Below are 19579 nucleotides of genomic sequence, written 5' to 3'. Positions count from 1 at the left end.
TAGCAATTTCTCTTTCCAAAAACCCAAAAGCAAGAAATAAATATACAAATGACCAATATAATCTCCGACGTATATATAATAAAAGAAAGATAATAAAGAAAAAAAAAGGTTAATAACCAAATAAAAAAGAAGAAGATAATTCTGATAATAGATACGTGTATGATTGATTAGTTCCATACAACCAATAATCCAAAACAAAGAGAGCCGTAAGTGGGTTCACTGGTCACCACAGTAGTTGTAATTAGCAAGAAAGAGAACTTGAGTTTCCTATCTCAAGATATGTAATCACAATCTTGAATTGAAAAATTCATAACAAAAACCGATTATAGTTGCGTTTCCCCCAACCGCCAAACGCCAAAAACGGGACTTCTTTTTCAAGATCGTGAATCTCAATCATCACTTGACGGTCAAGATCTTGATTAGGGAAGCATTACCAACTCGGAGCAGAGCAACAACAGAGTCTCCAGTCTTACACAGCTGCTTCTCTTTCCCATGCTGAGTCGCAAACTCAATAGCTTCTTCTGTCGACTCATCATGCGAGGCTCTTGCCGACCCTGCGTACAGCACCGGGATCAAACCACGGAAGATGAGGCTGTGCCTCGCCGGCGATTCGTCGCTGCAAGACCAGTCAAAGAAGTCGGTTTTCATCTCGGGAACAACGACTGACAAAATAGGCATCCCTGGCCTGTACTTAGCCACAAGCCTCGCCGTGCTTCCTCCCCTGGTTAGGACCATGATGAGCGTGGCTCTAGCCGAGTTAGCCGTTCTGACTGCAGAGGACGCGAGCGACTCCAGCGGGGACATTGGAACCGGAGAGTACTGCATGATTCTCTTGAAGACGTCTCCGTAGTCGAGCGTGCTCTCCGCTTCAACGCAGATCTTGGCCATTGTGCGTACAGCTAGCTCAGGGTAAGCTCCAGCTGCGGTTTCTCCGCTGAGCATGACGCAGTCAGTGCCGTCGAGGACAGCGTTTGCAACGTCGGTGGCTTCAGCTCTTGTGGGACGAGGGGATTTAATCATGGACTCGAGCATCTGAGTCGCTGTGACCACTGGTTTCCCCTGGATGTTGCATTTGTAGATCATCACTTTCTGAGCTAAGAAGATCTTCTCAATAGGAATCTCCATGCCGAGATCTCCTCTTGCAATCATAAACGCGTCGGAGTTGACTAAAATGTCATCAAAGTTCGCCACACCTTCTTGGTTCTCAACCTAATCCACACAAAACCAAACACAATCAAAAGATGTTTTAAACCTTAAAGAGAGCTTTAGTTTTAAGTTTGAACATACCTTTGACATGAGAAGAATGTTCTTGGCATGATCTCCTAACAGTTTCCTGACCTGAACCAAGTCCGAACCCTTTCTAACAAAAGACAAAGCAATCATGTCGATCTGATTCGGGACTCCCCACTTCATGATGTCTTCTTTGTCTTTCTCAGTTAGAGTTGGGAGGTCCACAACAACACCTGGGAGGTTAACATTCTTCCTCTCACCGAGCATCGCAGAGTTCTCGCAGCGGCAACGGACTGTGCCATTCTCCGTGTCACAAGAGAGGACCAGTAACGAGATTGTACCGTCGGCACAGAGGATAACCATCCCTGGGTTCACATCTTCAGCCAACTTCTTGTAACTCATGCAGATCGTTTCCTCGTCGCCCTGCAAGTCGTAGTCAGTGGAGATGGTGATCTCTTGGCCTTGTTTCAACTGGATTGGTTTCCCATCTTTCAAGAATCCGGTTCGGATTTCTGGACCCTTTAAGAAAAAATAGAGAACAGTCCCGTTAGTCTAATCAGATAACCAAAATAGATCTGCCTCAGTTTATACATTTACATGTACAAGAAAGAAGTTAACAGGAGAAATGTTCAACAGAAACAACAAAATAAGTTAAAGCATCAAGTGAAATTTGGGTATAACTTCTACTTCACACACTAACTATAGATCCTGGCCAAGAAACCATAGTCAGAGACAAGAGAAATAATTCAAGAACATGCCTATCAATGCTATCTTTTTCTAACTCAGCAATCATAAGTCCCTTGTTTCTTTAATTCTGGACATGTCTGCCTTAATCTAAACATACAGAAAGCAGGTGTGACATTTATATAAACAAGAAACATGTCAAGCAGAAAAAAAAAAAATAAACACCAACGTGAGTTGAACTTTGGTTATAAAGTTCTATACACCACACACTAATTAACTCCTCTAGCTACAGAAACCATAATTACAGACGAGAGAGAACAATACAGGAACATCATCTAACAAATTTGTAATAACATATTCATCACTACAAAAATCAGAGTCTCAGAGCTGAGCATAGTCTAATTTAAGAGACTTAAGTGCGGAACATCATCCTCTACAACAAGCTTCAACTTTTCTCAATACATTTGTTCTAATTCAAGTTGTAACTGGGGACATTTAAGCTACTACAAAAAAAAAACAGAGTCTCATAGATCCAGATTTATAATTCAGAATAAATTTACTAATTATAGTTTTTTTTTTGTAAGAGTTCTTCATTACCAGAGCTGATTTTTTTTTTTTTTTTTTTTTTAAATGTACAGGAAAATGGCATAAAGAGACAAAACAGTAACACATGGACCAGGCAAAAGATGAGTACAAAAATGGCACAATAACAATAAACAAACACGCGTCACTGTTCCAAATCGAAACCTGGAATAAACCAATCAGAAACCAAATGGAAACTGCAGAAAAATCTCACAAACCCTAAAAAAGTCAGATCCGGATGAAATGGAATCACAGAGACAAACCGCGAAGAGAGAGTATACAAATACATACAAGTGAGAGAGATCGTAGCTAACCTTGGTGTCGAGCATGACGGCGCAGAGGATACCAGTGTTGAGCATAGCTTGACGGAGGTTATCGAGAGTCTCCTGGTGGTACTCATGAGATCCGTGAGAGAAGTTAAACCTAGCGACGTTCATGCCAGCCCTGAGAAGCTTCTCCACCATCTCAACGGATCTGGAAGCGGGGCCAAGGGTGCACACGATCTTCGTCTTCGGCCTTTGCTCTATCATCGCCATCGTTAGCACAAGAGATTTCCACAGGGAAGAAACAGAGATCCAATCGTATGATCAGAGATGATAGTCAAGACAGAGAGATTTAAGGAGAGAGAGATCTGGGCTTGGGGACTAGGGAAAATATAGGGAGATTCTGGGGATTGTGAGCGAAGTGTTGTGTTGAGTCTCTCCCTTTTTGACTTGGAAAAATGGGAAATCGAAGGTCGCTGGTTTAGATTGGGTCAACAATTTGACCGATACAATTCATTGATTGCTACCGGTTTAGTCACGCACGTTGTTTAATATTTGTCTCGTTTACCTTTTTTCTGTCTTCTCGAACCATTGTCGGGCCATGGTTTTCTAAACATAAATATCTCGGATTGATTATTGAGAAAAAAGACAAAAATAACACTAAATCAAGTTTTTGTTCCCAAACTAGCACTCAAGGTCAAAAGTCACAAAAATATCACTTAATGTTTTATCAAAAGTCACAAATTTAGGGTTTAAAGTTAAAGGGTGGGGTTTAAAATTTAGGGTTTAGGGTTTAGGGTTTAGAGTTTAGGGTTTAGGGTTTAGAGTTTAGGGTTTAGGGTTTATGGTTTAGAGTTGAGAAATAAGGTTTTGGGGATAAGATTTCAAATTTTGAAAAATAAAAAAATTAAAATTTTCAAAAGATCAAATGCTAGTTTGGTCATTTTAGTTTTTGAGTGATATTTTTGTGATATAAACTTAAAAATGTGTTATAATGGAGATTTGCCCTTCATTATTTCCTAGTCAAAACTATTTGTCAAAACTGAAGTTAACTAAAGGGTAAATCTCCAAAATAGCACATTTCTAAGTTTATATCACAAAAATAGCACTCAAAAACTTAATTTTTTTATTTTTCAAATTTTGAAATCTTATCCCCAAAACCTCATTTCTCGACTCTAAACCCTAAACCCTAAACGCTAAACCCTAGACCCTAAACCCTAAACCCTAAACCCCTAAACCCTAAACCCTAAACTCTAAACCATAAACCCTAAACTCTAAACCCTAAATTCTAAACCCCACTCTTTAACTCTAAACCCTAAGTTTGTGACTTTTGATAAAACATTAAGTGCTATTTTTGTGACTTTTGACCTTAAGTGCTAGTTTGATAACAAAAGTTTGATTTAGTGCTATTTTTGTCTTTTTCTCTTAACTAAATGTTATTTACACTGTTTTATCTGAACAAGTTTAAGGTATATGGTCACACCGAAACTTTTTTTCAAAAAAGATATATGATATTTTTAATGCAACTTTGATTTCTGTAATTTAAAAATGCAAAGATATTATTTTTTTTTTTTTTATCATCTGGTATTATTAATATTAAACAAAGACATAGTATAATAAATGCCTAAAAAGGCAAACATAAAATTACAAAAAGACCAAAGCCCAGTAACAAAAGAAGGCAAATGGAAGATCGTGACTTTGCCAAGATAGCTCACACGTGTAGAGCTCCAAACTCGGGAGGAACACGTGTTTTGGAGCAGGGACGTCACCTAACTTCACCCAGAGGTAAGTCGTTGCCGGACGAACAAGCCGGCGTTCCACCGGAGACATACCGGAGACAGGAAGCACGGGAAAGAGAAGCCGGCCACGACTAGATTTCGATTCAGCATAGATGGAACCAAAACAACGCTTCGAAACTTTAAACCCAGGACCAATCGAATCAAAAAAAATTAAAACCAAACGAAAGTCTCAAATCCTTACAAACAAACCAAATCATCTTTTAAAATATAAGTAAGCTTGAAGATGATTAAACCCTAACAAAGAGGGGAGGATGAAACAAATCGATCTAAAATTTTGATTCGATTGAAACCTTACGATTAGAGAAGCGAGGATGATTCGGAGAAACTAAGAAAAGAAAATAAAAAACGAAACCGGACAAGATCCAGTAGAAGAAACTACACAAAAACATCAGACATCTGATGAATCGTAAAAAGCCAGCAGAAGCAACGCTATGAAAGCCGCCGTTCACCGGAAGGGGAGCCCGACACGCGGGAGACAAAGGCCGGCCAAGACGGTGCTATGATAGCCACCCTTGCCGGAGACAAACCCGATACACGGGTGATAACATCACCGGAAAAGATCCGGCGATGATAGTTTTCTTTCTCTGCAAAGATATTATTTTACTAAAATAATAAATTTTTAAAATCTAATATTTGATACTGGTTTTGAATATTGTTAAATGCAATAATTTGTTTCCGATAATGAAAGTATGTTCAGAGTTTTTTTTTGTCTCTTCGGAAATGGGATCTTAAAAGTTTCAGATTTTTTTCTTTTTAAATGATGACATACGAAAACGAACAAAACCTACCACTTGTTTAATAACAAAGTGAACTTTGAAATGTTAGGCAATATAGAAAGAGTTATTCATAATGTTTTTATATATATAAGAATTGTTCTTTGAGCTTAACCAAAAGTTAGACATATTGTCTAATAAGATACTCTTTGATAAACAGAACCTTCTCCATTGTTCAATGAGGCAAACTTAAACCTATCATTCATTCTCTTCTGACCAAAATAGCGTCTCTGTTCATAGTTATCTTTCTGTTGTCCTCTTTGACTTTTGAAATTGAGCAGGATTACTAGTCTAACTCACACAAACCTAATCGGTGCGCATCGGATAAGGATTATTTAAGGTGAACATCATCAGAGTTCGTCGTGACTGTGAGGTTGGTCTTGGCTCATCATCTTCTCCAGCTTTTGTTCTAGTTCCTATATATAAAAAAGGCCAAACACGGGGTTTATGTAGTGTTAACGTGTAAAATAAGTAATAAGATCAAAGATCGGGTAAGGTATGGTTTTGAGATTTGAGATGACCACATCAGCTTACTTTAAGTTTGTCTTCCAAACACCGAGCTGGAGTAGATAAAACTGCTGCATATCTGCAACAAGAGAGAACGCAATGAGGATACAAAAATGAAAGAGCAGAGATAAAACGTGATGACCCGTGACAGGTAAAAGACCAAGCCAAGAACTTACTCGCAACGGCTTGGTTCATCCACATCCATAAGCTCATTCTTTAACCCACATCTTAGCTTAATCTGCATGTCAAGAATTAATCAAGCCTTTTACAATTCACGTCTCTGTGATCTTTGCAAGCCCAACATTCAATTCTCAGATAGTGGTTTATTTATAATTGGAGCTAATCATGTTTGAACAATTTCTTGGATGTAGCTATATCCGAACATTTACCTTTAAACTTCTATCTGGACCGTTCCAGCACTTATCTCCGTTTGTATATGTCATGAACTGGTACGAGTTCTCAAACTTCTCCCATTCCCTACCAAATCAGATTACACGAAAGAAGAGAGCTCAAAAGGTCAAACAAACAGAGATAGATAGTTACTGAAACAGAGATAGATAGATAGATTGTCAACTTCAAACTAATTCCTCGTGTTATGTTAGCAGCGACACTTACCCTAACCGAGTTTTGGAATAGCCTTCCTCTTGTGTTGCTTCTTTATATCCGCAGACTTTGTAAGTATACCTAGACATTAGGTAAGCAATGTATAAGATAAACTTAATTGTAATCCCTTAAAATGCTAATAAAGAAAGGAAGAGGACAATAAGATTTTCCTTACTTGCCCTGTTTACTCTCAAAACACCGACCATGGAACGAATAGAACTCTTTCTCCGGTCCTGTACAAACAATAACATATCAAGGACTACCTCAAAGAAAGCCAAACGCAAGTAAAGAGGCTTATGATGTTTTATCATACAGACCAAAGTCTTGTTTTAGCTTCTTCTCTAAGCTCGATACCCTTGACTGTATCTTGTTCAGTTTTGAGCTCGACTCATCGTATTCCTTGCGTACCCGATCAGCCTCTGCACATATACCACAACGCAACAGATGAATCACTGAGGAGTCTGAGTCTTGCTTTTAACTGTTAGTGGAAGTGCTAGACTATTGGTTTACCTAATTTGTCCACTGGGGTGGTTTGGATCAGATTCACAGCCTGTAAAATGCTCTTGACAGTCTTTTGTATCTTCTCCAACCAAGTAGGATTTGAGGTTGTTGTCTCTACACACAATGATAGATGATTAGCATCTTTAGATAATACAAAAACATCTTTGGTAACGGTGCAAACCTGATAGATCGAGATCATCTTCTGCATCAGATTTGTAGGAAGAAGTTGAATCATGTCGATGCTCCTCTTCATATGAATCATCTTCCGGTTCATGGTCGCTGTATTTTCCTTCGTCTGCGGTATCTTCATCACCATCTGAAACAAACCCATCATCTTCATCTACTTCATGTGGAGTGATGGGCGTGTGCTCATGGCTTTCCTGATCATCAGCTTTGGGGATATCATCTGCCTCAGCTGGCTTATCAGATTTCTCTCCTGTCCAACGAGAAGCAACGAGACGCCCCAACTCCTCCTTTGACAACTCTTCCTTCTTCTCGGATACAAGATCATCCTACACATAAAATGCAGGAAACTTGAAGTTCAGAGAACTTATACTCAGATTTATTACAATCTTTTGCAAGCGCTTGGCTAGAATTAAAGCAAATTACCACTTTCTTCACCTCGTCTGATTCCTCCCTTTTGGTACTAGCATCATTTTGGGATCCATCTGTGAGAGAATCCTCAGATGAGGGTGATTCCTTTTTCGTGTCCACAATATGCTGCATCGTAGACAAGCTTATATTATCATCTAACTTACAACAAGTAACAAAATGCTCCACTTCTGGAAAGGCATATGAATAAAATAGTTTTTCAAACCTCATCTGGTGGATTAGTGTGAGTAGCCTCTTCCAATATACTTGTTGGTTCAGCTTCTGCTGCTGGCTCCTGAAATAGAAGTCTAATTCAGTATCCGTTTGAAGACAAAAAACAATTGTGACAGTAAAGCAAAACAAAATAAATCAATACAATATAAAAATCGCCGAGAAAAAGATAGTTTTCAAGCATCTCACTAGACTTTCATATCTTATTTCATGACCTCACGAATCAGCAGGAGATCCAAAGGGAGCCAGATGAGTTTTTCTTTCATGGTTTGACTTGTTGAGAAGCAAAATAAACAATACAAAGATGAAAGCATGCAAATCTATTTCAGTTTACAAGAGAAGAACTAACCTCGTCTGTAGGAAAATCCTTGTAGTTACCAATCTCATCATGATGTGTGTCTTCATCGGGATAATCATCATCCTGATCCTGTGAAGCTCCCGGCATCTCTGCACCATCTGTGCCTCCGTCAACCTTTTCATTGTCATCTGTCTTCTTCTCCTCACCGTCCCCCTTCCCTGGGTGGGCTGCTAATACAGCATCTTTCCTTTCCTTCTCCTCCTTTTCTTTCTGTAGACGCTCCTTCTCCTCTACCTTCTCAATCTCTTCTTTACGTTCTACAGAAGAAGTAATCAAAGGGAAATGTCAAGCTTTTTATCGACAAGATAAATAATGTGTTAAAGGCACAACTCCGTCTTTAACATCAGCAGACATCATAGGCAGTTATAATGAAAGAAACAGAAGTTGATGATCCTATCAGATTCTACTACGTAAACGACGAGTCATACACATTCCCTTACTTTCTTCCTGCCTATTTGGGGGTTAGTGAAAATCTTAAGAACCGTTCCAGAGGCATATCAGGCATCTACCTATAATTTTATTTAAGGTTCTACCCTCACATTCCAATACACTGATTGATCCTACCAATTGCAAAATCACCAAGCAGAAATCACCAAACAGAAAGGTTAAACAATGCATCAAAAGCGAGAAAGGGCAAACCTTTCAGCTGTTGAACGAGGCCTTTCAAAATCTTCTCCTCGCTTTTCAGCTTCTTCAACTCCGCTGCATCTTTCTCTAAACCCACTTTCGCCTGTTCGATTTCCTTCCTCCTTACAACAAGCCCCTGCTTATAAGTTTCGATTTTTTTCTTCAAGCTCTCTCGAGCAGCTTTTCCAGCTTCCCAGCATGTATTCGGGCAAGTCACATTACCACCATACTCATCACTTCCATCACAACAATCTTCTCTCATCAAAAACAAAAACAAAAACCATTAAAATCCTTCAACAGTTTCTTCATTCGCATAACATCTGAAATGTAACGAAATGTATAGATTGAGTAACATACCACAGATACCGTCATTGACTCTGGAAGAAAATAAAACTAACGGAGAGTGGCCTGCGTTCCGACAATAGAACTTCCCATTCGGACAAGCTGATGTACCTGGAGAGAATTAACATATAAACAAACAAATCAAAACAGACAAAAGAGTAGAACTTTAAAAACAAATGTAATGTGAATTAAGTGGAAGCTAGCAGAAACCTGGCTCGTCGGTTCCGTCTGCACAATCGCAGAAATCGTCATTAAGTTGAGCTTTCGTGAATCTCTTTGATCCGTCCTTACACTTAATCTCAGAAGATGATTTGTAATACTTCTCATCTACACGAAATCAATCGGGAGAAGGTGAGAATGGGAGATCAAATCGGAGTGATATTGGCGAAGATCTCGAGTAAAACGAATCGGAATCTTCGAGGAGCAGAGGGTAAACAAACCTTGAGGAGAAATGCCGAGAAACGGATCGTTCAATGGAGAAGAGCTTGATCTGATAGCAGAAGCAAGGAGAAGAAGAAGGGATAGTAGCAAACAGAGGGAGACAGAGGAAGATAATGCTACTACTCTCATCTTCGTCGTGATCGAAACCGGTGAAAATAACGGAGGGCAGATTTAGCCACGAGAGAAGGTGTTAAGACATTTCACAAAACGACGCAGTTTCAGCACGTCCCCATTGTTCCTTGGTTAATATGTGTTGTTTTAGGCTTTATAGTTAAAGGGAGCTAAACTAACAAATTGGCCCATTAGCTCAGTTGGTTAGAGCGTCGTGCTAATAACGCGAAGGTCGCAGGTTCGAAACCTGCATGGGCCATTATTTTTTTTTTCCATTCCTTTACCGAAAATGTAGTCGTTTTGTTCTTTACATTACCACGGTCCACGAAGGCACGAAGCCTACCTACATAATACCTAATTATTAATTAATGGGCTCATAACAGAAAATGATAGCCTACTAAGCCCAGAAATAATTAGTGCGCTTTTCATCGGGCTTAGGGTTTTAGAAGTCTTATTTCTTCATATATATACTCTTACCTAACCAACCTCTGTCATATTTCTCTGCCTCTTAAGCTCGGAGTTTTGTTTTTCTTTTCCAAAGGATGCTCGTTGACTAGGCATGCTTGTAAATCTCTAAATCGGTATTTTTTTTTGTATTTGTAAATCGAATTGGTAATATTCTCTTTTTTTTTAAAAAAAATTCTGTTTTATTGTTGATGATGGTGAGGGTGATGAACAAAATCAATCGGATGTCCCAATGATTAAAAAAATGTGATTACTAACCAGCTACTTTTGACTCATCATCCGTCAATTCTCTTTGTTTTGTATTGTTTTGTTTTGATGATTGGATTTTATTTTCGGATTTTGGCCAGTGATGCAATCAAAATATTTGCTACTCTTGATGAAGAAATTCATTTGATGATTCTTTAACCACCAAGATCTCTGAGGCCTTGTTAGTTTGTATTACTTTACATAGTGCAGACCATACATAACGCCTAATTGCTATGGACAATTAATGTATGATGACTGTCACTGAACTTTGAGCTAAGTAAGACTTTGCATCAGAAATTTGAAGTGTTTGAATATGACTCATATAATATGAGATGCCCTAACAAATGAACTAGAGTATGTTTATATTATGTTCACTCTTAATCTCATGTAACAAATTGCAACTAACCACTATCATTTTCTGATGGTGGTTACTTAGATTTGTTATTATCGGCTGGGCATGCTCACTAATATGAATCTGTACAAAGTTTAATCTAATGGTTTTACTTTTATGTTATCATTCTATCACAATGATATAATTGGTATCAATTTCAAGCTAAAGGTTAGACAACGTAAATTGTCTGTAGCCGGTTGTTGGCTACCTCAATTCATTATACACTATAAAATCCACTGAGATATTATTAGCTAGAAGGTGGTTTTGGAGTCCCACGTATGGTGTTTGCATGCATACACAATATTAACTAGATATAAATCGGAGATTCAAGCTCAATATTTCACCTGGCTATGTCCAGAACCAGCTCTACCCTCCACTAGTTTCGTAGTTTTCAAAGCTTTACTTAACGAAGTTTTGGGGAATGGAGGAAAGACATGAGTAGATCCCACCGTGTTTCACATGTGCAAAACTCAGTGTATAAGATGCATGGAAGATACTACCTGAAGGGCTGAAGGAAATCGAGGTTTTATTAATTATATACTATCTACCACGTCTGTGGGTACACATAACATGAGGCGTTTGACTGGTGCAAGAGATCTGAGGATATCATCAATGTTGCTACATATAACATCTACACATGCTTCCAAAATTTTAGGCAAATACTCCATCATACACTGGTAAGCATAATCTAAAATCTTGAAATACTTCTAGGAACGTATTAGGTGCTGTTCGTTTCTCCATCTGTCATCTTCATCCACCTGCTCTATCTATGTGATCCATTTAGATGATACATCCAGATTTTAGAGACTATTCGTTTTTCCATCCAAATGAGTCATATAGATGAGTCATCTGAATGAATTTTATGTTCGTTTCTTTATTTGTCATCTCCATCCAGCTGAATTTAATAAACAAATTACAAACATACCTCTGTTTTAGTTAATCATATGTTTGATATTAATTTTAACTATGTTAATTTTTATTATTTAGTCTAAAATATATTTGCATAGAAATTATTTTAAAATTAGCATTTTGACATTTATAAATTAAAGTTCCCAAACTAAAATGAGTATTAATAATAAACTGAATATAATTTTGGTTTTGGCGGAAAACGAGATTATTCGGTTTTGGGGGAAAAACGAGATTTTTCATTTTAGAGTGAAAATACAACTTTGATTTTGTCAAGAAAACGATATTTTCGTGTTCGACGGGAAATGCAACTTTTGGTTTTGTCGAGAAAACGAGATTTTTCGTGTTCGACGGGAAAACGCGATTTTTTGTTTTAGCAATAAAACAAGATTTTGCGGTTTTGGCATAAAACAAGATTTTGCGGTTTTGGCGAGAAAACACGTGTCTGCGATTTTGGCGGGAAAACGCGTTTCTGCGGTTTTGGCGGGAAAACGCGTTTTTGCGGTTTTGGCGGGGAAAACGCGTTTTTGCGGTTTTGGCGGGAAAACGCGTTTTTGCGGTTTTGGAGGGAAAACGCGTTTTTGCGGTTTTGGAGGGAAAACGCGTTTTTGCGGTTTTGGCGGGAAAACGCGTTTTTGCGGTTTTGGCGGGAAAACGCGTTTTTGCGGTTTTGGCGAAAAACAAGATTTTGCGGTTTTGGCGGTAAAACGCGTTTTTGCAATTTTGGCGGAAAAACGCGCTTTTTGCGATTTTGGCGGGAAACGCGTTTTGCGATTTTGGCGGGAAACGCGTTTTGCAATTTTGGCGGGAAAATGCATTTTTGCGGTTTTGGTGGAAAAATGTGTTTTTGCGATTTTGGCGGAAAAATGTGTTTTTGTGATTTTGGCGGGAAACGCGTTTTGGGGAGAAAACGCGTTTTTTTTTTTGTGATTTTAGTGGGAAAACGCGGTTTGGATTGAAATTGCATTTTTGCGATTTTGGTAAGAAAACGCGTTTTGGCGGAAAAACGCGTTTTGGCGGGAAAACGCGTTTTGCGATTTTGGCGGGAAAATACAGTTTTACGGTTTTGGCGGAAAAACGTGTTTTGCAATTTTGGTGGAAAATACGTTTTTGCGGTTTTGGCGGAAAAACGCATTTTTACGATTTTGCAGAAAAACGCTTTTTACGATTTTCCGGGAAAACACATTTTTGTAGTTTTGTCATTTTTTGCATGTGACAAAATGATATTATGTATAAGTTTGTAATTTGTGAATTACATTAGGGATATAGTAGACATTATAGCATTTTGAATGAATCATCTCCATCCAGATGGTCCAAATTGGTTCAGCTGGATAAACTTCAAAATTAAGTCTAAATTTTTGAAAGTCGTCCGGATGATCCATCGGGGAATTACACTTTTAGTGTATAAACGAACAAAACTCTCATCTCCATCCAGATGGCTCATCCGGATGGAGAAACGAACAGACCCTTAGTCAAATCTTTGTAATGAAAGCACAAAATTGAGAAACTCCTCACGTTGTCGTTTTCAGCTCGGACCAAGTCCAATATTTCAGAATATGGCAGCATGATAATATCTTCTTCCGAGTTTCATCGTCTAAGAAAATATAACCTCATCCAGGTGCAACGTACGTTTTGAGCAATTTGAAACATATATACTGGGAACTGAACATCCACAAGCGACACGTTTTGTAATGTTAGTACCACAAGTGTTCTGCATGTGTACAAACTCTGAGGCAATCTGCTAGTCTCACACAAACCACGTTTGACTGTAGTTATAATCCAAAATCCTACATCTAAATCGCTGCATTGTTGATCTGACTTGAAATGCAAGCTTTCTAAGACTAGACCCGTGCTTGAAATCAAATACCTGTCCACAAACCGACTTTGTATTTGAAATCAAATCAACTTTGGATATTGTAAACCAAAGTTAGAAAATATCTTTTGATAGAGACCAGAGAGTATACACATTAAAATACATCTATAATGAATAATAATTTACTCCAGTTTCCAACCGCACCAAATTAACAGTAACAAAAATCTTTATATATATTTATATATCTGCAGTCAAAAAATATATTTATATATCTTTTTATCTTGGTTAAAACATATACCTATATATTTATGTTTTGTTATATTATTAAAAATGCACCATAGTTGTTCCACGTGCTACTATTCGGATTTTTTGTTTTGTTTAATTATTTTATTATATTATTTCACCCAATGGATTCTTTTTTTAACCAAACAATTTCGAAAATACAAAAAAAAAAAATTGCTACCTTACACAACTTTACTTAAAACACCAAATAATTATTTCAGCAATCTGTTTTATAAAGTAAGATGTTTATATCTATACTACTATTTGCGAAGCTATTTTTCGCAGCGGAACTCTCACGTTAAAAATTAGAGTAGTTAATATTGTATATACCTTTAATGAATTTATATGTATATATATATATACATTATATAATTAAAATGAATTTTATATTAATAATATTAGATTTTAAAAAGTAAGATTATTCTGATATATTGTGTTGTTATCTTGAAATATTTTTTATTAGAAAGTTAAAAAAATTAAGATATAAAACAATTTATATAATTAAATATTAATAAATAAAAAATAGTTGTATAAAGATATTTTCTAAAATATTTCTAATATGTGAGTGTTTTAAAAATTTTAACACAATAATAAGCATATATATTTTATGAATTTTTTTTTGTCATATATAAGTAATTTGATGTTTGATTTAAAAATTTCAAAACCATAAATAATAACTTATCATGCTGATTTTTGAACTAATATAATATAAAATAATAAATATTCGTAAGAAAATAATGTCCACATGTGCGGATAAAACACATAGTTTATGTATTATATATGGTAAAAAATGTTTAAAATATGGGCTTAAAATATCAACCAATCTATTTTATAAAGTAGACTGTTTAAATTTCTGTATTATATATGGTAAAAATATTTGAAATATGGGATTAAAATATTTTAAGCACAGCTCTTCACATCATGCTGACAATCCCAAAGTGATTGCATTCTTATCTATTATCCTTGTAATAAAGGAAAGAGAATCATAGGGATAACGTACGTAACTAGATATGAAGATATTATCAGTTGGTAAAAGATAACAAAAAGTCTATATAAGAAGCATTGCATGCCTCCCAACTGTCTGTGTCACCAACATATAAACAACACTTGAAGTGATATTTTTTTCTGGTACAGAGGAAAATGTCGACTCCCAAAAACACAACTCAAGCTAACGGCGATTCCTCATCATCCATCGTTCGAGCTACAATCGTCCAGGCCTCCACCGTCTATCAGGGCCGGCTCAAACCTTTTACAGGCCCTGGGGCAAAATAAAAAAAAATGACCCTTAACCGATGAAATTAAAATTTTGAAATTGTAGTTACAGGATAAAATAAAATCGTTTTCGTTTGAAAATGTAAGCACAACCATAAAAGTAAAACAGTCTTGCTCTTTTTATAGCTTCTTTTTTCTTGAGAATGAAATCATTTGTTCCTACAAAAACTTTCAAAATATAATATCTTTAGTCGGCTATACTTCAAAGTCAAGTTAATTTCTAAAATTTAAGTAAAAAGAAAAGTACGCCTGGATTTAAGAATCAAAAAATGAATTGATGAAGCTGAAAGTGAAACTGAAATGAATACCTTAAACAAGAAAACAAAAAAAAATCCTCAGAAGTTTTAGAAACGAAAAAAATATTTTGCTCTACCAAAAAAAATCAGTGATCTCTAAACAAAAAACAAGATAGTAAAAAAAATATTAAAGATCACTTACATAAACTAATTAACAATGTAAGAATCCTTGAAGAATCAACGATTTTGAGAGTATTAAAATTGTATTGTCACTGAAGACGTCTTGATGAAATACACTCATGCCTAAAAAGCTCACATTAGATAACTACTTTTAATGTTGATTATAATATTTTAATATTAATTATAATTTGGTAAAAGTTTAATCAAATTAACATAAATAAAATTTTGTTTCCATAAAGTTAGATTTATAAATTTTGTATTTATTAATTTCGTTTTTCTAAAACATTATATGTATAGTTTACAAAAAATAGAATTACACTGCTACATTAAAAAAAAAAAATTATGGGCCCCTTCCAGCAATGGGCCCTGGGCGGGTGCACTGCTGGCCCCTGGTCATCAGCCGGCCCTGCCGTCTATAACGATACTCCTAAAACTATAGGTTATTCGATTTTATTCATTCTTTCGATTATAACGATATCATAGTTTCTGAAAGCCCACTATGAAGCATCTGAGCCGTAGCCTGAATTAAGTACGTGATTCTCAAACAAAAAATAAAGTAAAAAATATATAAAAATGTTTTACTTGAGTTTGCAGAAAAGGCGGAGAAGTTAATTGCGGAGGCGGCAAGCAACGGGTCCGAGCTTGTGGTGTTCCCGGAGGGGTTTATCGGTGGTTATCCTCGTGGGTTTAGGTTCGGTATAGCTGTTGGAATTCACAACGAAGATGGTCGTGATGACTTCCGCAAATATCATGATTCTGCCATTCATGTTCCTGGTAACATAAACTTCCTTCACATGGACTATACTTTTTTCTTTGTCAAAAAAAAAAATCATAAACGTCCTTCTTTCAAGAAAATAAACAATTTAATCCATTTGTAGCGTAGAAAATAAGAAACCTAATCTTGGTGATTATTAATGAATGTTTGTGTTCAAAAAAAAAAAAAAATCTTGGTGATTATATTGAGGAACTGTTAAAACATATTAAATTATTTTTTTCTTTGTGGTGATTCGTGAATATGAAGTATTCTTTTGACAACCTTTGTTTAGTGTTGGAATGAACTGGGTCACAAGTCACAACTAACTCTTTTTGCACATTTGTTTGGTTTGGTGATGAATCTACAACAAACAAACAGGGCCTGAAGTAGATAAACTGGCTGAACTAGCTAGGAAAAACAATGTGTACTTGGTAATGGGGGCTATAGAGAAGGATGGCTATACACTCTACTGCACAGCCCTTTTCTTCAATTCTGAGGGTCGATACTTGGGTAAGCACCGTAAGGTCATGCCAACAAGTCTCGAACGTTGCATCTGGGGTTTCGGGGACGGATCAACCATCCCTGTTTACGACACACCCATTGGCAAACTCGGTGCTGCTATTTGCTGGGAAAATAGAATGCCCCTCTACAGAACTGCCCTGTACGGAAAGGGTTAGTCCTAGATGTCCTCGCTATTAATTAGAATTGTATTCACAGTTCAACATTATAACTTTTTAATGCTATAACAATTTGGATTCTGGCTGCATGCAGGAGTTGAATTATATTGTGCACCTACTGCCGATGGTTCCAAGGAATGGCAATCGTCGATGATGCACATTGCCATGGAGGGTGGATGTTTCGTATTGTCGGCTTGCCAGTTCTGCCAGCGTAAAGATTTCCCTGCGCATGTTGATCACCTTTTTACCGACTGGTACGATGACCAACACGATGAAGCCATAGTCTCCCAAGGTGGTAGTGTCATTATTTCACCATTGGGAAAGGTTCTCGCTGGACCAAACTTTGAATCAGAGGGTCTCATCACAGCTGATCTTGGTATATTTACACTCTTATTTGTTATTGATCATAGGCTTTAGTAAATCAAAACTTTCTTGCCTAATAATATCTATAACACTCTCTTATTTAGATCTTGGTGACATAGCAAGAGCTAAGTTATACTTTGATGTGGTGGGACATTACTCGAAACCAGATGTTTTTAACTTGACCGTAAATGAGCACCCGAAGAAACCAGTTACATTCGTCTCGAAGACGGTGAAAGCTGAGGATGGCTCAGAGTCTAAGGAGAAATAATGGAGATTTGAAGGTCGTCAGTTTATCCTATTCTCAACTACTGGAGGAGTTCATGCCAGTCTTATGTTATTGTCTTATGTTATTGCCAGTTCAAAATATCCTTTTGGAACTCACAGTTAAGTTTGTTTATTTTATGTTTCAATAATGTAAGAGAACCAGTTGCATGTGGAAACCAATTTGTACTTGAATATTATGCAATGAATTTGAAGTCTAGTAGTATTTTCTATAGGAAAAAAGGATGTGTTTTGGCTCTTTAAATTTGATGAGTCGGCCGTCAAAAAATACTATTATTTTTTTGAAGCGATCTAAAATATTATTTAGACAAAAATGGTTCAAAAAATCTGGATATTCGAATTGTGTCAGATCCTACCACACATATTGCTAAAAAAACAATATTAGATTTCAAAATCTTATATATTAAAACAGAAGTCACAATCTTGATTCATGTGTGATTTTTTAAAAAATGAACATATTCCTACAAAGTCATGTTACATTGAATCTCTAATCTTATCATTTAAATTTTGGACCTACCAAAAACTTTTATTGGGCTATCAATAATTGAATTTAAAGAATAGATGATTCATTGGATTTATAGATAGTATAAATTAAATAGATTTAATTTAATGTTGTAATATTATACCTCCATACAGTGGCAGAACCACATGTAGTAAGATGGGGGCCACTGAACCCAACAAAACTTTAAAAATTAGTGTAAGTTACTAAATCCCAGTCTATATGCCCCCATTCTAAAATAACGTTTGCCCCCATAGATTTGCTTAAACCCCCTACAAATACACATAACAATAACATAGATAATAACATTTAATATTTGTGCCCCCAATAAATTATTTTCTGCCTCCGCCACTGCCTCTATATGTTAAATATTTAAATATTTGCCGATGTTAACTTTTAAAATTATAAAGATTTTTTTTTAAATAACAAAAATCATATTATCTAACAATGATTAATCTTTACTACCTTAAACCAATGAAGACAAATTTTAAACTATATAGTTAAAAAAAAAAAAATAAACAAAAACTAAATGTTTAATTATTTACTCGATAATATAAATCTATGAAGCGAAAAGTTTAATTTTTTTAAAAACTTTCAAAATTTGTGAAATGTTATAATATCTTTGAATATGACAATAAAACAATAATTTACTAATTTTTATATATATAGTTACGATTTTAATAATGAAATAATAATCCAAAAAATATATATATAGAAGAAGATACAAATACATGTGAAATTTTAAAACAATCTATTCAATAAAAAAAATATACCGTAAATTTATTATGTTTTAGAAATTCATAGACATACATATTATAATATATACCAATATAGAATTGGAAAAAAAATATTTATATAAAAATAAATGAAAACAAAAACTTGCGCGGTTGCGCGGGTCGAGATCTAGTAAAAATGTTAAAATGTGATTAAGTTTAAAAATTAATGAGATTAAGTTACAACAACAAAAAAAACTATTTCTGAGAATTATTTATAGTTAATTTACGAATTTTGTTTTTAATTAATTATAGAAAATAATTGTGTATGAATCAATAATGCAATTATATCTTCTATCTTATATATTAAAAGAGAAGTCACAACTTTGATTCATGTGTGATTTTTTTTTAAAAATAGATCTAATGGACATATTCCTAGAAAGTCATGTTACATTTAATCTCTAATCTTATCATTTAAATTTTGGGCCTACTAGAAATTTTTATTGGGCTATCAATAATTAGATTTAAACAATAGATGATCCATTAGATTTATAAATAATATAAATTAAATAGATATAATTTAATGTTGTAATACTATATCTCCATATGTTAAATATTTAAATATTTGCCGATGTTAACTTTTAAAATTATAAAGATTTTTTTTTTAATAACAAAAATCAGATTATCTAACATTAATGATTAATCTTTACTACCTTAAACCAATGAAAATAAATTTTAAACTATATAGTTTATTTTTAAAATACAACAAAAACTAAATGTTTAATTATTTACTCGATAATATAAATCTATGAAGTGAAAAGTTTAATTTTTTAAAAGCTTTCTAAATCTGTGAACTG

The 19579-nt window shown here is 35.4% G+C and overlaps 3 protein-coding genes, 2 non-coding genes and 1 pseudogene across 7 annotated transcripts; 4 read left to right on the top strand and 2 right to left on the bottom strand.

Moving 5' to 3' along the window:
- Positions 1–126: 126 nt before the first annotated feature.
- LOC106387433 (probable pyruvate kinase, cytosolic isozyme) lies at positions 127–3265 on the bottom strand. The gene is made up of 3 exons (XM_013827297.3): positions 2811–3265; positions 1288–1749; positions 127–1209 (listed from the first exon to the last, which is right to left on the bottom strand). The coding sequence occupies exons 1-3, from the start codon at positions 3030–3032 to the stop codon at positions 397–399; spliced, it is 1497 nt and encodes a 498-aa protein (XP_013682751.1). The 5' UTR covers positions 3033–3265; the 3' UTR covers positions 127–396.
- Positions 3266–5395: 2130 nt separating this feature from the next.
- Positions 5396–9775, bottom strand: LOC106387437 (glucosidase 2 subunit beta). Of its 3 annotated transcripts, none has more exons than XM_013827302.3 (16): positions 9532–9775; positions 9302–9418; positions 9107–9202; positions 8762–9001; positions 8114–8379; positions 7760–7828; positions 7552–7662; positions 7124–7454; positions 6952–7056; positions 6759–6860; positions 6617–6674; positions 6454–6522; positions 6228–6315; positions 6015–6076; positions 5866–5917; positions 5396–5747 (listed from the first exon to the last, which is right to left on the bottom strand). In XM_013827302.3, exons 1-16 carry the CDS (start codon positions 9659–9661, stop codon positions 5682–5684), a joined length of 1962 nt encoding a protein of 653 aa, XP_013682756.2. In that variant the 5' UTR covers positions 9662–9775; the 3' UTR covers positions 5396–5681. The 3 variants fall into 3 exon arrangements, 2 of the variants coding, with proteins under 2 accessions (XP_013682756.2, XP_013682757.2); XM_013827303.3 differs by having other exon boundaries at positions 7564–7662; XR_002656730.2 differs by lacking the exons at positions 5396–5747; positions 5866–5917; positions 6015–6076 and having other exon boundaries at positions 6241–6315; positions 6755–6860.
- A 53-nt stretch (positions 9776–9828) lies between these two features.
- Positions 9829–9902, top strand: TRNAI-AAU. Its single transcript has one exon. It is a non-coding gene; the product is annotated as a tRNA-Ile (tRNA).
- A 403-nt stretch (positions 9903–10305) lies between these two features.
- LOC125584893 lies at positions 10306–10384 on the top strand (annotated as a pseudogene).
- A 65-nt stretch (positions 10385–10449) lies between these two features.
- On the top strand, positions 10450–10533 carry LOC125584580. The gene has a single exon (XR_007321493.1). It is a non-coding gene; the product is annotated as a small nucleolar RNA SNORD24 (small nucleolar RNA).
- A 4297-nt stretch (positions 10534–14830) lies between these two features.
- LOC106387438 (nitrilase 2) lies at positions 14831–17707 on the top strand. The gene is made up of 6 exons (XM_013827304.3): positions 14831–14968; positions 15844–15873; positions 16029–16208; positions 16567–16860; positions 16960–17241; positions 17333–17707. The coding sequence occupies exons 1-6, from the start codon at positions 14887–14889 to the stop codon at positions 17494–17496; spliced, it is 1032 nt and encodes a 343-aa protein (XP_013682758.1). The 5' UTR covers positions 14831–14886; the 3' UTR covers positions 17497–17707.
- The last annotated feature ends 1872 nt before the right edge of the window (positions 17708–19579 follow it).

This window comes from Brassica napus, chromosome C3, assembly GCF_020379485.1.
Source record: "Brassica napus cultivar Da-Ae chromosome C3, Da-Ae, whole genome shotgun sequence".
NCBI lineage: Eukaryota > Viridiplantae > Streptophyta > Magnoliopsida > Brassicales > Brassicaceae > Brassica > Brassica napus.
Note: the sequence above shows the minus strand (reverse complement) of the source record. Positions and strands in the feature narration are given on the sequence as shown.

Coding starts and splice junctions, on each gene's coding strand:
- LOC106387433 (XM_013827297.3), bottom strand. CDS start 3,032: ATGGCGATGATAGAGCAAAGGCCGAAGACGAAGATCGTGTGCACCCTT. Junction 1,750..2,810: donor CCGTCATGCTCGACACCAAG/GTTAGCTACGAT, acceptor TTTTTCTTAAAG/GGTCCAGAAATCCGAACCGG. Junction 1,210..1,287: donor ACATTCTTCTCATGTCAAAG/GTATGTTCAAAC, acceptor TGTGTGGATTAG/GTTGAGAACCAAGAAGGTGT.
- LOC106387437 (XM_013827302.3), bottom strand. CDS start 9,661: ATGAGAGTAGTAGCATTATCTTCCTCTGTCTCCCTCTGTTTGCTACTA. Junction 9,419..9,531: donor TCTCGGCATTTCTCCTCAAG/GTTTGTTTACCC, acceptor GATTTCGTGTAG/ATGAGAAGTATTACAAATCA. Junction 9,002..9,106: donor AGTCAATGACGGTATCTGTG/GTATGTTACTCA, acceptor TGATGAGAGAAG/ATTGTTGTGATGGAAGTGAT.
- LOC106387438 (XM_013827304.3), top strand. CDS start 14,887: ATGTCGACTCCCAAAAACACAACTCAAGCTAACGGCGATTCCTCATCA. Junction 16,209..16,566: donor TTCTGCCATTCATGTTCCTG/GTAACATAAACT, acceptor ACAAACAAACAG/GGCCTGAAGTAGATAAACTG. Junction 17,242..17,332: donor TCTCATCACAGCTGATCTTG/GTATATTTACAC, acceptor TCTCTTATTTAG/ATCTTGGTGACATAGCAAGA.